Genomic DNA, 14,201 nt, shown 5'->3' with positions numbered 1-14,201 from the left:
TTTTTTTTAGTTGATAATTTCATTGTCTTTGTCTTTTTAACCTAGAAAAGAAATCTCTTGTTGGCATTTGAAGCAGCTGAAAGTGTAGGCATCAAACCCAGCCTGGTAAGTATCCTCCTTCGTGTCCTTGTGATACTGTGTTCTAATCATATGAGGAAGAACTTTATACCATCTACTAAATAATTTTTACACAACAGTGAAATCCATCTGCTGAAGATATGTTACTCATGATTCCTAATGAAAATTATCCAGTTGGTCTGACCACATGTGATTTAGAGTGTTTTCAGTGAAGATTTCACTGTGGATAAATTTCAGTTCTAGACTGAATTATCATTAAAACCCTCTTGTTCAAGGCACCTAGAAATCTGAATAAAATGTAATTTAAAAAATATTAGGGCTTCCCTGGTGGCGCAGTGGTTGAGAGTCCACCTGCCGATGCAGGGGACACAGGTTCGTGCCCCAGTCCAGGAAGATCCCACATGCTGCGAAGCGGCTGGGCCCGTGAGCCATGGCCGCTGAGCCTGCGCGTCCGGAGCCTGTGCTCCGCAACGGGAGAGGCCACAACAGTGAGAGGCCCGGGTACCGCAAAAAAAAAAAAAAAAAAAAAAAATCAATACATAGCTGATCTCTGAAGAAAGACGAGGAAATAACCAGATGCTGGAAATTAAAAGAGGCGTGAAGACCAGAGCCCTGAGGCATGTGCTGGGACTCTGGCCACCCCCAGGGTTGGGGCTGGGGTGGTGGAGGGAGCTCGTAATGAGCGGGCATCTGATGGGTATAGGCTGTGGTTCTTGCCCATGCAGGGGCAAGAGACAAGGCCCTGAGCTCCTGTAAACAGTGCATTAGTCCTGAGACCCCTGCACAAAACCAAGGCTCACAAATGCTACTCTTAGTGACGGGGAAATAAAAATCTCCACCTTCCAGTCCAGGGAGGTGATAAGGAAGCTTGGTCTCCTCCTGGGATTTTTTGCTGGCCAAAAAAGGAAAATCTCCTGTAAGGAAAGAAAACTGGGCCAGATGAGGTTTGGAGTCCAAATTTATAATATCTACTGCAAGCATTCCCCGGTTTATACTGTCTCTGCTGTAGGAGGCTCCTGGGCCCGTAGCACAGAGGCTGCTGAAAATACACTCACAATCCAGAATTACAAAACGCTCAAGAAAATGGTCTACTTGACAACGAGGACCTACTATATAGCACAGGGAACTCTACTCAAGATTCTGTGATAACCTATGTGAGGAAAGAATCTGAAAAATAGTGAATATATGTATATGTATAACTGAATCACTTTGCTGTACACCTGAAAGTAACACAACACTGTAAATCAGCTGTGCTCCAATAAAATTTTAAAAAAGAAAAGAAATCCATCTACTTGAGCTAGTCAGCAGGCACCACCAACAAGAGGATCACCTACCAGAACTTGAGATAATAAAACAGGAAGAGACCTCAAGAGACTGTGTTTAAACACATTAAAATCATAAGGAAAGAACACAGTACTATAAAAAAAAAGACTTGGAGAAGAATCAAGTAAAACTTGTAGAAATTAAAATTTGGAATTAAAAATACCAGTTACCAGTTGGGCTGAAAACTGATTGGATACAGCAGAAGAGAGAACTACTGAATCGGAAACTAGATCTAAGGAAATTACCCAGAACATAAAACAGGGACATTTAAAAATGGAAAATGTAGTAGAGGGGTTTTATTAGTTAATAGGTTTTTCAACTTCAAGAATTGGAAAACCCGTCTAACAGTTGCTTCAACCATAAAGATATATATGTGTGTGTGTGTATATATATATGTATATATATGTGTGTGTGTGTGTGTATATATATATATATATATATATATTTTTTTTTTAGTTTCAGGAATGGTTCACTGCTCAATGTTATAATCAAGGACCCCAGAGTGTCTCTTCTCTTCACTCCACATCTTTAATCTGTTGGTTCTTTGCCCTCATACTTGTTTCTCTGTGGTTGAACATGACTACCAAGCTCCAGACATCACTCCTGTCTGCAGGGCAGGAAGGAGGGAGAAGGGAGAGGAACAAGTGCCTAACATCTTCCCCCTTTGAAAAGGAAACCAAAAGCCTTCCCAGTGTCCCTCCAGCTCATTGGTAGTACTCTGTTATGTGGCCACACCAGCTGCAAGGGAGTTTGAGAAAGTAAGCATATAACATTTCTCATTCTCTAAATTTAGCGGGAAGCCTTTCAAGGGAGAGAGAGGTTGGGAACATCTGATAGTGTCTGTCACAGAGCTTAAGAGGCATGGAAGATAAAGTCAGACCGTGTCCAAGTCCCACGTCCAGTGGGAATTCCAGAAGAAGAGGAAAGAAAAAGTGAAGAGAGATAATATTTGAAGAGGTGGTGCCTGAAATTTTTCCAGAATGATGAAAGACCACAGATTCTTAATGAATCTCAAACAGGATGAATAATACAAAATATCCATCCAGACACATCATAACATAACTGCAAAAAAAGCAAAGACGTATAATCTACAAATTATTTCTACGAACCAATAATAATAATTTTTAAAAACCTAGTAGAAAATTATCAAAGTCTGGAACAGACAACTCACAAATGGCCAGTAAACATTTAAAAAGATGTTCAATCTTACTAGCAATTAGGAAAATCTCAGTTGAAGTAACAGTGAGTCATACTTGTGTAACCTCAGAGGATGAAATGACAAAGGGAAAGGACAGCCATCAGGAATTTTAGTACTGTGACAGTGTACGCCAAAGTGTTTGAAACAGAATGGGCAGTTTTCTAAAAAAAATATGTAAATACGTTCCTTCAAATAGCAAATGTAGGGCTTCCCTGGTGGCGCAGTGGTTGAGAGTCCGCCTGCCGATGCAGGGGACACGGGTTCGTGCCCCGGTCCGGGAAGATCCCATATGCCGCAGAGTGGCTGGGCCCGTAAGCCATGGCCGCTGAGCCTGCGCATCCAGAGCCTGTGGTCCGCGACGGGAGAGGCCACAACAGTGAGAGGCCCGTGTACCGCAAAAAAAAAAAAAAAAAAAAAAAAAGTAAATGTAAATATTTCTCCAAAACTTAGAAAGAAGAAGAACTTTAACCAAGTGAAATTCATTGTTTTAAATATAGTCACACACACACGAACAAAAAATTCCCAGTAAGCCCAAATTCCACTGAACCTTTAAGAAACAGGTGTCCCTATTGTGTAAATACAAGTCTAGAGAATCTAAAAAGGAGTGAGGGGACTTAATGTCTGGCCAAGACGGCGTAGCAGAAACCTGATTTATCTTCTGAAACACTAAACAGCTAACAAGTGACCACAGATAATTTACATAAGGAATCAAAGACACCATGAGAACTTGTTAGAAGATGATATTATACACAGAATACGGTTTTCTTTGTGGTGTTACAGTTAATATTTGCTTTTTAAATTTAACAGTTTTTCCTCTTTTTCATCTCACATACTACTGTAGTGAAAGCTGGGGAGCAAATGAGATCATCTTGTTGAACTAACAGTCAGAGCCAGCAGTTTCATTTGTAGAGATGTCTCTGAGGAACTACTGACAAACATCATGACGAATCTCAAAACCTTTTAGGAATGTTTGTGAGCAATTTAACCCGTTTATGCCATCAAAAAAATAGAAGCTTCCTACATTATTAAATTTGCTTTACAGTATCGTGAGATGGATTGAAAAATAACATATTTAATTACACATGACATTTTAAAAATACACCCAAACAGAACTGACAGCAGTAATAATCCCAAGTCCTTGGTCAAGTTCTGTTATTAGATTAGTCAGGAAAAAAATTCCCTTATATGTGTATATTCTAGCAAATATAGGTTTCTGGGTTTACCATTGTTAGCAAGGATGAGATTTTTTACAAGTGAAAACCCTACAGTGTTCCCCAAATTTTAGAATGCATTCCTTCCCAGCCACGGTGTAATATAGAAGTTTAACACGCCACATCACAGGTGGAACAACTCCTCACAGGAAGAATAGGAGAGAGAATATGTGTGCTACTGTTGCCACTGCCGTAAAAGCAGCCAGCATGTGTGCCCTTCGTACCTGCTGAGGTGGGCACGCCCGCACTAGGTCATACGGTCTGTGAGGGTGCTGCTTGCTGGGTGAGCCGGTGTGTCCACCAGAACGGTCACTCCTCACACAGCCTAAGGTCCTCAGGTCACCTGGGAAGGGAGGTCATTGCAACTCAGGATTTTACGGGGATATCAGAATGATTCCTTAGGCATAACTGGGCCTGATCTGTAGCATAAACTTTATAGAGGCTACTTAGACAATTAATTCACTTACTATGTGCATGTTTACTCTGTGCCGGGCATTGTCCACGTGTTGGCTCATTGGCCCTCTCAAAAGCCCTGCGACGTAGATGCTCCTTGTGGGTGGGACACTGAGACAGTGCGGTTCCCTGAAAGGGCACATGGCCAGTGAGTAGCAAAGACAAGGGTCAAGGAGCCCAGCTGTCTCCAGAGCCCACGTCTCACCCCTCCGTGACCCTGCCTCTGGGCAGCCATGCCCACCTGGGCTCTGAAAGCACAATTTATTCATAGTCTGTGGAGCACGTGTGTGTGATATTGTAATTTCTCTGATTACAGAGCTTATCTCCATCCCCACCAAGACCCCTGAGGACAAGAAGCCCTATCGTTTTTCTTTTTATCAATTATTTTTATTGTGGTAGAATACGCATAACATGCCCCCAGTGTCTGCCCCTTGACCAGCACCACTCTGCCTTGATCAATAGAGCTTTAGAAATTGTGACATCAAGTCTCCCAACTTTATTCTTCTCTTCAGAATTGTTTTGGCTATTCCGGTACCTTTGCCTTTGTAAATTTCAGAATCAGTTTGTCGCTATCTACCCCCAAAAACAGCTTGCTGGGATTTTGATTGGGGTTGCATTGTATCTGTAGATCAGATGGGAGGAATCGCCATTTTAACAATACTCCGTCTCCAAGCTATGAACCTAGAACATCTCTCTATTTATTTAGAGCTTCTTGATTTCTTTCATCAGTATGTTGTAATTTTCTGCATGTGGTGTTTTATAGTTTTCTGCATGTAGATTTTTTGGGGTGCCATTTTAAATGGTTGGTTTTTCTTTTTTTTTCTTTTTTTTTCATATGCCGTTGTTCATTGCTGGCATGTAGGAAAGTTGTTGATTTTGTGTCCTGAGACTTGGCTAAACTTGCATATTAGTTCCAAGAGGTTTTTCTGGTAGACTCTTTGGAGTTTTCTGCATAGACAGTCATGTCATCTGCAAATAAAGACAGTTTAGTTCTTTCTAATCTGTATGCCTTTTGTTCCTCTTTCTTGCCTTATGCACTGGCTAGAACTTCCAGTACAGTGCTGACTAGGAGAGGTGAGAGAAGGCATCCTCACCTTGTTCTTTTTTGCTGATCTTAGCGGGGAAGTGCTCAGTTTCTCACTATTAAGTATGATGTCAGCCCTTGGGTTTTGTATATGTTCTTTATTAGGTAAAAGAAATACCCTTCTATTTCTGGTATTTTGAGAACCTTTATTATGAATAGTTATTGAATTTTGTATAATGCTTTTTCTGCATCTATTGATATGACCATATGGTTTTTCTTATTAGTCTGTTAGTATAAATAACATTGATTGATTTATGGGTGTTGAAGCAGCCTTGCTTTCCGGAGATGAACCCCACTTGATCATGATTCAATTGATAATATTTATTAAGGATTATTGTGTCTATGTTCAAGTGAGAACTTGGTAGTTGTTTTTTGTAATGTCTTTGTCTGGTTTTGGTATTAATATTGGCGCTGGTTTCACAGAATGAGTGAGGAGGTGTTCCCTCCTCTTCTGTTTCCTGGAAGAGATTGTGTAGAATTGGTATTATTTCTTCCTGAACTGTTTGGAAGAATTAACCAGTGAAGCCATCTGGGCCTGGTGTTTTCTTTTTGGGGCAGGTTTTAAGCTACTAAATCAAACAGGTGTCATGCACTAGCAGATTTTTATTGATGCGGCGTACCCACTCTTCTCCTGAAGAGTGCTAAATGATTTCTTCAAACACGTTCAGATGTCACATTAACCATGGACCAAAATATTTTAAAATTTAATTATTGTTAGGTTCAGGCCTATCGGATACTCTGAGTGAAACAGTGAATATTGATCAGACTTCCGAATCCTCTCTAAGCAGGAAGACGCGTCCTTGCCCCCCTTGGAGGGAGGTTTGCCGTCCCTCCAGCATCTCTGGAAAACACTTTGTTTTCCTTTTCAAATTGTTCTAGGTACATCTGCGTGGAATGTTCCACGCATTTCTTTTCCACCCCTTTCCCGTGACCAATGCTGTGCTGATTTCTTCGCATAACCAGGGAGCAAAATCAGTAAAATATATTCAGATGTTGAAACAGAAGCTAAATGGCTGGTTCCAGGCCTCAGCCAGTTCTGACCCCGCCCAGGAGCAGATGTGCTAAGGTCAGCCTGCTTTTCCACTGCATCTCTGCTTCTGGCTTTACGCCAGGACCTTCCCTAGTGTGCTCCTGTGACCACACAAGAATCCAAGTTCAGCCCCAAAGTGAATTACTAAATTCGTTCAGCACCATGAATTTCAGGAAGGCCTGGCCACGCAGTAGACGGAGTGCCGTCCTGCCTGCCGCCACTCCCGGCCTCTGCCTCTGCCTGCTCGTTGCCAACGAAATGAGGGGGAAACAACAATAAAACATGGAATGGTGACCCTTCATTCTGGTAAAACAGCTTTCAATCAGGTCAGGACTTTTGTGGCACGAATCCGACAGAAGGAAGCAGTACCGCACAGAGGAGATGATCGCTGCAAAGTCTGCGGTGAAGGAGGGACCACGGTCACGTGCCGCGCACCGAGAGGACAGCGCACATCCGCTAAAACGACACAGCACAGTTGTGCGGGAAATTGTGTATGAAAAGTGTCAAAGCACGGGGCACACAGTGACGGAGCGTGTGGGACACAGGTGTGCGTTCAGAGGTAGCTTGGAGAGGTGGGAATCCTTTTACAATAATGGAATCGCGGTGACTCTTTTCAAAACTTTTGTTTTATTGAAGTCTAGTTGATTTACAATGTGTGAATTTCTGCTGTACAACAAAGTGATTCCGTTATATACATATGTACATCTTTTTCATATTCTTTTCCATGATGGTTTATCACAGGATATTGAATATGGTTCCGTGTGCTCTACAGTAGGACCTTATATCCATTCTATATATAATAGTTTGCATCTGCTGATCCCAACCCCCTCCTCCTTGGCAACCACAAGTCTGTTCTCTGTCTGTGAGTCCGTTTCTATTTTCTATATAGATTCATTTGTGTCATATTTTAGATGTTGGGGGTAGGAGTTTATTAATTAATTTATTTTTGCTGTGTTGGTTCTTCGTTTCTGTGTGAGGGCTTTCTCTAGTTGTGGCAAACGGGGGCCACTCTTCATCGCAGTGCGCGGGCCTCTCACTATCGCGGCCTCTCTTCTTGTGGAGCACAGGCTCCAGGCGCGCAGGCTCAGTAGTTGTGGCTCACGGGCCTAGTTGCTCCGTGGCATGTGGGATCCTCCCAGACCAGGGCTCGAACCCGTGTCCCCTGCATTAGCAGGCAGATTCTCAACCACTGCACCACCAGGGAAGCCCTGTGTCATATTTTAGGTTCCACATGTAAGTGATGTCATATGGTATTTGTCTTTCTCTGTCTGACTCCCTTCACGTAGTATGGTAATCTCTGGCTGCATCCATGTTGCTACCAGTGGCATTATTTCATTCTTTTTTATGGCCGAGTAGTCTTCCATCGTATATATGTACCGCATCTTCTTTGTCCATTCCTCTGTTGATGAACATTTAGGTTGTGTCCACGTCTTGGCTGTTGTGAACAGTGCTGCAGTGAACATTGGGGTGCATGGGTCTTTCCGAATTATGGTTTTGTCCAGACATATGCCCAGGAGTGGGATTGCTGGATCATAGGGCAATTCTTATTTTTAGTTCAAAACTTCTGTTAATGTTCACTGTCATGTTGTTAAAAGATGGGAGAGGCGGGAGGTCAAGTCTAATGTTTCCTAAAAGGGACAGCATCTCTTGAACAAACGGGAAGGAAAAGCTTTTCTTTTCACTAAGCACCTTTAGCACCGGCTGGGTGTTGCCTGTACCTGCCGGCTGCATGGGAAGGCTTTGTGGCCCCCTGTGACCTCTGCCCTCTCGCGCAGGAGCTCAGTGAGATGCTGCACACAGACCGGCCCGACTGGCAGAGCGTCATGCAGTACGTGGCCCAGATCTACAAGTACTTCGAGACGTAAGTCTGGAGGCAGCGCTTGCTGCTCGTCCCTGCTCCGTCCACCGCCCAGCTTGCCCAGGGCCAGCACACACACAAGAAACAGCCAGGTCCACCACGCCCACCTTGAACGCCGACGCACATGGCCCGTAAGTGGGGGGGCCACGCTCTCTTGGGCCCCCCTTCTCCGCGGGAGCCCAGCGGTGTGTTCACTGGAGCTGCCCTGAATCTCACAACAAACAGCACTTCCAAACCCCACCGTCTCTACTACAGATGCTGGCTTCTGCCTCTATAAAAACTCTCCACTTGACACCTCCCAGACCCCTCCAAAAGAAAAATGCCCAACAAAACACAAAAAGAGAAAGTTTGCTCTCAAGCAGCCCTGAAACACACGAGCGCCCTGCGTCCTGGGGAAAAGACTTACGTCCTCAGTAAGGACTTCACCACCTTTAGGTCTCCTGTCCCTTATTTGATTCTTTGGGTGGAAGATCAAACTTGAGATGTAAAGGAGCCCCTGGGTAGTTTGCTAGGTGTCCCTGGGAGGACAGGAGGATGTGTGTCTGGGACGCAGTCACACCAGGACACCGTGCTCAGCGGCGGCGGACGGGAAGCCTCCGTGACTGTCATCTGCTCCAAGTGTCCTGCACGTATTCACGCCCCATCCACACCCACACGTTTGCCCTGCACGGAACCTGACAAAGTCGCTCAGACAGAAGGCACTGGCCTGTGCCGGCCGGGGTCCTCGTGCTTTTGCACAAACAGTTGGAGGACGTGTATTTCTTGGGATGCTGGGCAGACGGCGATGTAAAGAGTATTTCAACTCTGGCTGTGGTTTTAGCCCTTCCCCAGGCCGCCTACATTTGCACGGCAAAGGAGGCCCTGGGAGCAGGCAGAGCCGGCTGGGGTACAACTGAAGGAGGCAACTCAGTTTCCCTAGAGCCTGCAGTCACCCTAAGCGGCAGCAGAGCCCTCTCCAGAGCCGCCCTCCGCCTGGGAGGTGCAGGTGCAGGTAATCACCTGGGCAAATAAATGTACATTACGTAGCAAATGAGGTTCACCCCGGCCCAGGGGGATCCCGCAGCTGCTTACATCAGCGCCCGTTGACCAGGTCCTTCCCACGGCCCCAGAGCCCAGGACAGCTGGCGCAGTACTCCCTGCAGGCTGGTAGGAGCCCTTGTTCGTAGCCGGGGCCCCATCGGTCCCTGTCCTGGGGGCGGCTGAGCTCGACCCTCCCTCCCGGCCGCCTTGGAAGAGGCATCCGGTCCCACACGGCGCCCGTCCCTCCACCTCAAGCTGCCGAGGCCGCTGGCTGGGGTCCTTCTGCAGGGGGTTCGTTGGTAACACTCCTCACCTGCCCCAGCGTGGAGTCAGAGTACTGGGAAGGGGACCAGGGTTGCGTTCTGTATATTTTCAAAGTCCCCGAGAAGCGCTGAAAGGAGAGAGTCTGGTGACGGTGGCCGTGACGATTTGTCTTCACGTGGAAGCTGGAGGTACCACCGGACAGGTGTAGCTCTCGCCCTCCTGAGGGGCGGCCCGCTGAAAGATACTCCCGGTGTCTCCTCGTCCCCCGACCCTGCCTTGCTTGCTTCCCCGGGAGTGCGGTTGGGACGTTGCTGGTTGTGTGCAGCCTGGGGTCACCGTGAGGCTCCGTGTGGGAGGGGCCGCTGATGCCTCAGCGCTCCTGGAGGGGCCTGGGCGCTGCGGTGTCCTGTCTTCAGTGATCACTGAGGGGGATTCGGAATCAGCACGGAGCCTCTGCGGTGGAGGTGTTGCTGTTTCCCCTCCCCCCATGCTGGAGCTGCTGCCGCCTTTAGGCTAAAAAGAGGAGAGGAGGCCACGTGCAATTTGTTTTTATAACGGAAAGAGGTTGCCTGACTGCTTTTCAGCAAGGGCACCCTTAGGGCACAGGGCACCTGTGTCCTGCCCGCAGGGACAAGGGTGGCGTTGGGGCAGGTCTGGCCCTGCGGGGCTGGGGGTGCCGGCTCAGGCCTGTCAGCACTGCAGGGTCGGGGCGGGGGGCGGGGGCAGGGGGCCGCCACGTAGGTCAGGTTTTAACTGGGGAGCTCGGAGCACAAGGTGAGTGTGGAAAACTTGAGAACACACGGTGGTTACTGTCAGCAAACCGCATCGTCCCCAGTTTTCTGTCCTGAGGTTTTCAGAGGTCACAGTACCCGTGTTACTTCCCGTCTTCCTTCAGCCAGTACTTCGTCACCTAAAATTATTTGGTGGTTCTACAGATCCTTTTTCCAAAAAATGTATTATTTTTATACACAAGATAGATGCAGAATGCAAGACCCCCCCAAGAGTGGAGGAGTTTTGTTTTGTTTTGTATTTTTAAAGACATGAAGAGAAGCCCATGGTTCTTTGCGTTGAGCTGTTTCACAGCTGATGGTGGCACGGGCCCTGCCCACCAGGCGCGGTGTCTGGGCAACCAGGCAAATTCACCCACCTCCCATTCTGTCCCTCCTCACTTCAGAAACAAGACGGCCTTTGGTTTCCCTTCTTCACCCAGCTGTTGTTTTATAGCTTTTGTTGATTCCACCCAGAGGATCCTGAGCGGCTCACACCTGGCGTCACGGTCCCCAGACCCACGGGCTGCTTTCCCAGTCGCCCCCCACGTCCCTGCTGAGGGGACAGGCACCGCGCTGCCTGGGGACAGAGGTCTCGGTCGTCAGATACAAGCCCCTTTGCCAAATCCAGCCCTAGTTCTTCCCAGCCCAGAGCTCGAGGGCCATTTGAGAGGAGCTGACGAGTGACGTGCGGCAAAGGACAGGACCCAGCAACCTTTTTATAGAGGATTTTTAATATTGCGTGTGCCTGGCATCACTGCGGGTTTCACTTCTCCGACCCAGGTTAGAGTTGGGCTAAACCTGTGCTGTCCCGAGTAGCTCAGTAACTTCGACTGCATGAGTGGAATGCAGCAGTGTGTTTGTGGCCTCATTTCTGCCAAGAGCACAGACCGTGCCCAGCGCTGTCAGGACGCAACAGAGGCGTGTGTAACTGTGAACGTGGACGCGTGCGATGTATGGCTCTGTAATATTTCTAATAAATATATTTTGTTTCTGTCTGACTATGAATTTGTCCCAGTGACATTTACTGTTACTATTTTCTCAAAATGCCAGGCTTCCATTCAGTCTGTTTCCAAACTGGCATCTTCGCGTCCCTGTTCCTCACTGGGCCGTGGTCCCCACTGCAACTGCCGGGGGTCACCAGAAAGGACTGGGTCCTGATGCCCCTTGGCCCCCTCCCCTGCACGGCCCCTTGCTGTGACCGCGGTTCCCCGGGGGCCCCGCCCTCCAGGGCCGCACGGGGTGCTGCAGAGCTGCTTGGACGTGCCCACTGAGGGTGGGGGGCAGGAGAGGTTATACCGAGATCGCGGAGGCAGAGTGAACACGAACTTTAACGGACCGGGGATGCTGGTGTGTGCTGACACCAGGACGCTGAGCGAGCGATTCGTCAGGTGACGTGTGGTCTTCGGGCACCACTCGGAGGCCATCCTTCATGGTGCCTTTGGGGACCAGCCCTGCCCACAGGAGAGGACAGAGGAGAAGCCTCTCCACCTGCCCCTCCTCCCACGGAGGCCCCACGCGCTGGCCTTTCCCTCCTGGGGGACTCGGTCTTCCCAGGACAGCACAGCCTGGGATGAGGGTGTGACAGGCCCGGGGCCAGGACGGTGGCCGCCAGCCACTTCCTCTGGGCCGTCAGTTGCCGCGTGACGCTGCACCCAGAAGATACCAGGCTCCCCATGTGATGACCCAAAGCCGTGTCAGCAGCTCAGCCCGCATACGTGCGTGCGCGCCCACACACACGGACGCGTGGACGTTTGGTGGATGGCCAGTGCCTCAGCCGTTGCCAGTCATCCCTCCGTGGCTCGGGGTCCAGCGGGGAGGTTCCTGGTCTGTGGGCCTGGGCCCCTCTCTGGACGAAGCATAGCCCGCGTGTGCTGAGTCTGCTCCCGGTGGGGCTGACCCGCAGCCCGTGCTCCTGGTGGTGTCTCGTGACTCAGCCCGAGTGGCTCTGAGCTGCCCGAGGGGTCTGTGGCCGTGGGGTCTTGGCCAGCGGCCAAGCACCACCACCTTCCTGCCGCAGGGCACTCAGCTTCCCCAGGGCAGAGCCGCGTCTTCATTTGTTCAGAAGACGAGATCGGATGTATGACAGGGCCAGGGATATTTTCAACCAGTCTGAGCTTGCAGTCCTGTAAGCCAGGGTGTTAGACCTTATCTCCTAGACCCAGCTCATGCCCCTCAGGGTCTCAAGACAAGTGTGAAGCTGTGCACTATGACTTTTTTAGGGATCTTTTATTTTGAGGGCCTCAATGTTTTATTTGAAGTCTTAAAAATGTTGAGAATTCTACATTCCCTCCACAGCATATCAGTGAGTTTCATATAAAGATGGTGACTTTTCCCCTAAGAAAATCTTTGAGTAACACCAGCATGCCAGCAAGGTTCATCACCTCATCCTAAAGCCATGTCCCGTGGTGTCGAGAGCCCACAGGCCTGCCTGCGAGTCCGGGGAGTGAGTCCAGCTTCGGGGTGGCGCGAGTCCAGCTGGAGAAGCACAAAACTGGCCATAAAGGTGAGTCACAAATTGTGTAACTGCAGGCATCTGGGAATAGAAAACCAGGGAGCATGGTGGTCACCAGCCTCCTTGGAGCCCCTTTCTACACGTTTCTGGAAAGGTTCTCCTCTGGAGCTGTTTGCACATGGCAGTGTGAGGAACCAGGCTGGATTCCAAGAACATTTGCTGGCCTTCCCATCCTCCAGGTTGAGTCAGCTGGAACCCACCTGCGTTTCATTGTCTGTGTCCCCAGCCCATGGAGGATTCCTCCCCTACTTCAGACAATGGAAAACTGTCTCCCAGCAGAGAGCAGACTTGTGGAGCCTGGGGATTTGGCAAATCTGGATCGGACCTGGACCCAGGCATCTTCTCCCACCTGTTCACAGTCTAAAGCAGCAGGCGCTCTTCCTTAACTTGCGGCTCCAAGCTTGCTGCACAAGAGCAGAGATGTGGTGAGGTCTCTGCTGCTGTGAGTGGCTGTGGGAGATGGTACCCTCAGCAGCGGCAGCATTGCCGCCTTTGAAAGTGAAAGACTCTGACGATGAAACCAGAAGCCGGAAGATGCGTTTCCTGCAGTAGTGTAAATTGTTTTAAAGTCACAGTTGTTATTAAAATACATGTTCAGTACAGAAAATACCAAAAAGTACAAAGACAATACAAAGCTCTGGGCATCACATAAAAAAATGCGTTACCAGAATTAACCTCCTTTTGGTGTTTTATTGGTACACTTATGGATCATTTAGGATTGGGTTAACCTGTAAGGGATAGAGAGACCTGAGCAATAAATACTATCTTAGGTAAGAAACTACTTATTTCTCACCAAAAAGAGAAAGAAGTCCAGAGGTGGAAAGTCCAAGCCTGGTATGCTAGAGTCATCAAATCCTCAGGGACCCAGACCCCTCTCCACTCTGACATCCCCAAGGAAGTGGCATTTGTCCTCATGAGCTAAGATGGCTGCCAGAGTTCCAGTCATCACAACTGTATTCCAGGTGGCAGGATAGAGGAAGAGTGCCCTGTCCCTTTTAAGTCTTCCTAGAAGACCCATTTAACACTTTCACTTATATTTCATTGGGCAGAATTTAGTCTCTTGGCCACACCTAGCTTCACAGGAGGCCAGGAAAAGTAGTCTTTTAGGTGAATAGCAGTGAAGCTGGCTAAAAGTTAGGGAGGGGAAGAATCAACATTGTGTAGGCACCTAGAAGCTTCTGTGACAATGTATACACTTTTTCATCTTAAAGTTTAATTCTTTGAATAGGTTCAAAAACTTATTTTTACTTGGCTCAAAAATGTAAAAATTATGAAAAGATATACAGTGAAAAGTCCCTTGTCTGCTCAGTCATCCCTCCCCCCTCCCCTCCCCCCCCTCCCCTCCCCTCCCCTCCCCTCCCTTCCTCTCCCCATACACAATCTCACTGGTAACCGTGTTA

The 14,201-nt window shown here is 48.2% G+C and overlaps 1 protein-coding gene across 7 annotated transcripts in view; it reads left to right on the top strand.

The window, feature by feature from the left end:
- Positions 1-8,242, top strand: part of SPECC1 (sperm antigen with calponin homology and coiled-coil domains 1) — a gene marked incomplete at both ends in the record, with an annotated part of 176,713 nt that extends 168,471 nt beyond the window's left edge. For 6 of the 7 annotated variants that reach the window (XM_082861467.1, XM_082861465.1, XM_082861464.1 and 3 more), the window contains 2 exons: positions 46-105; positions 8,153-8,242. In XM_082861467.1, the coding sequence (XP_082717593.1) occupies positions 46-105; positions 8,153-8,242 (150 nt within the window). The remainder of the gene's footprint in view (positions 1-45; positions 106-8,152) is intronic. The other variant, XM_082861466.1, reaches the window with a different exon arrangement.
- Positions 8,243-14,201: the final 5,959 nt, after the last annotated feature.

The sequence above is a fragment of the Leucopleurus acutus genome (genome assembly GCF_964270905.1).
Source record: "Leucopleurus acutus genome assembly, chromosome: 19".
In the NCBI taxonomy this organism is placed as follows: Eukaryota; Metazoa; Chordata; class Mammalia; order Artiodactyla; family Delphinidae; genus Leucopleurus; species Leucopleurus acutus.
The sequence above is the reverse complement of the archived record's forward strand: the minus strand, read 5'-3'. Positions and strand labels throughout refer to the sequence as shown.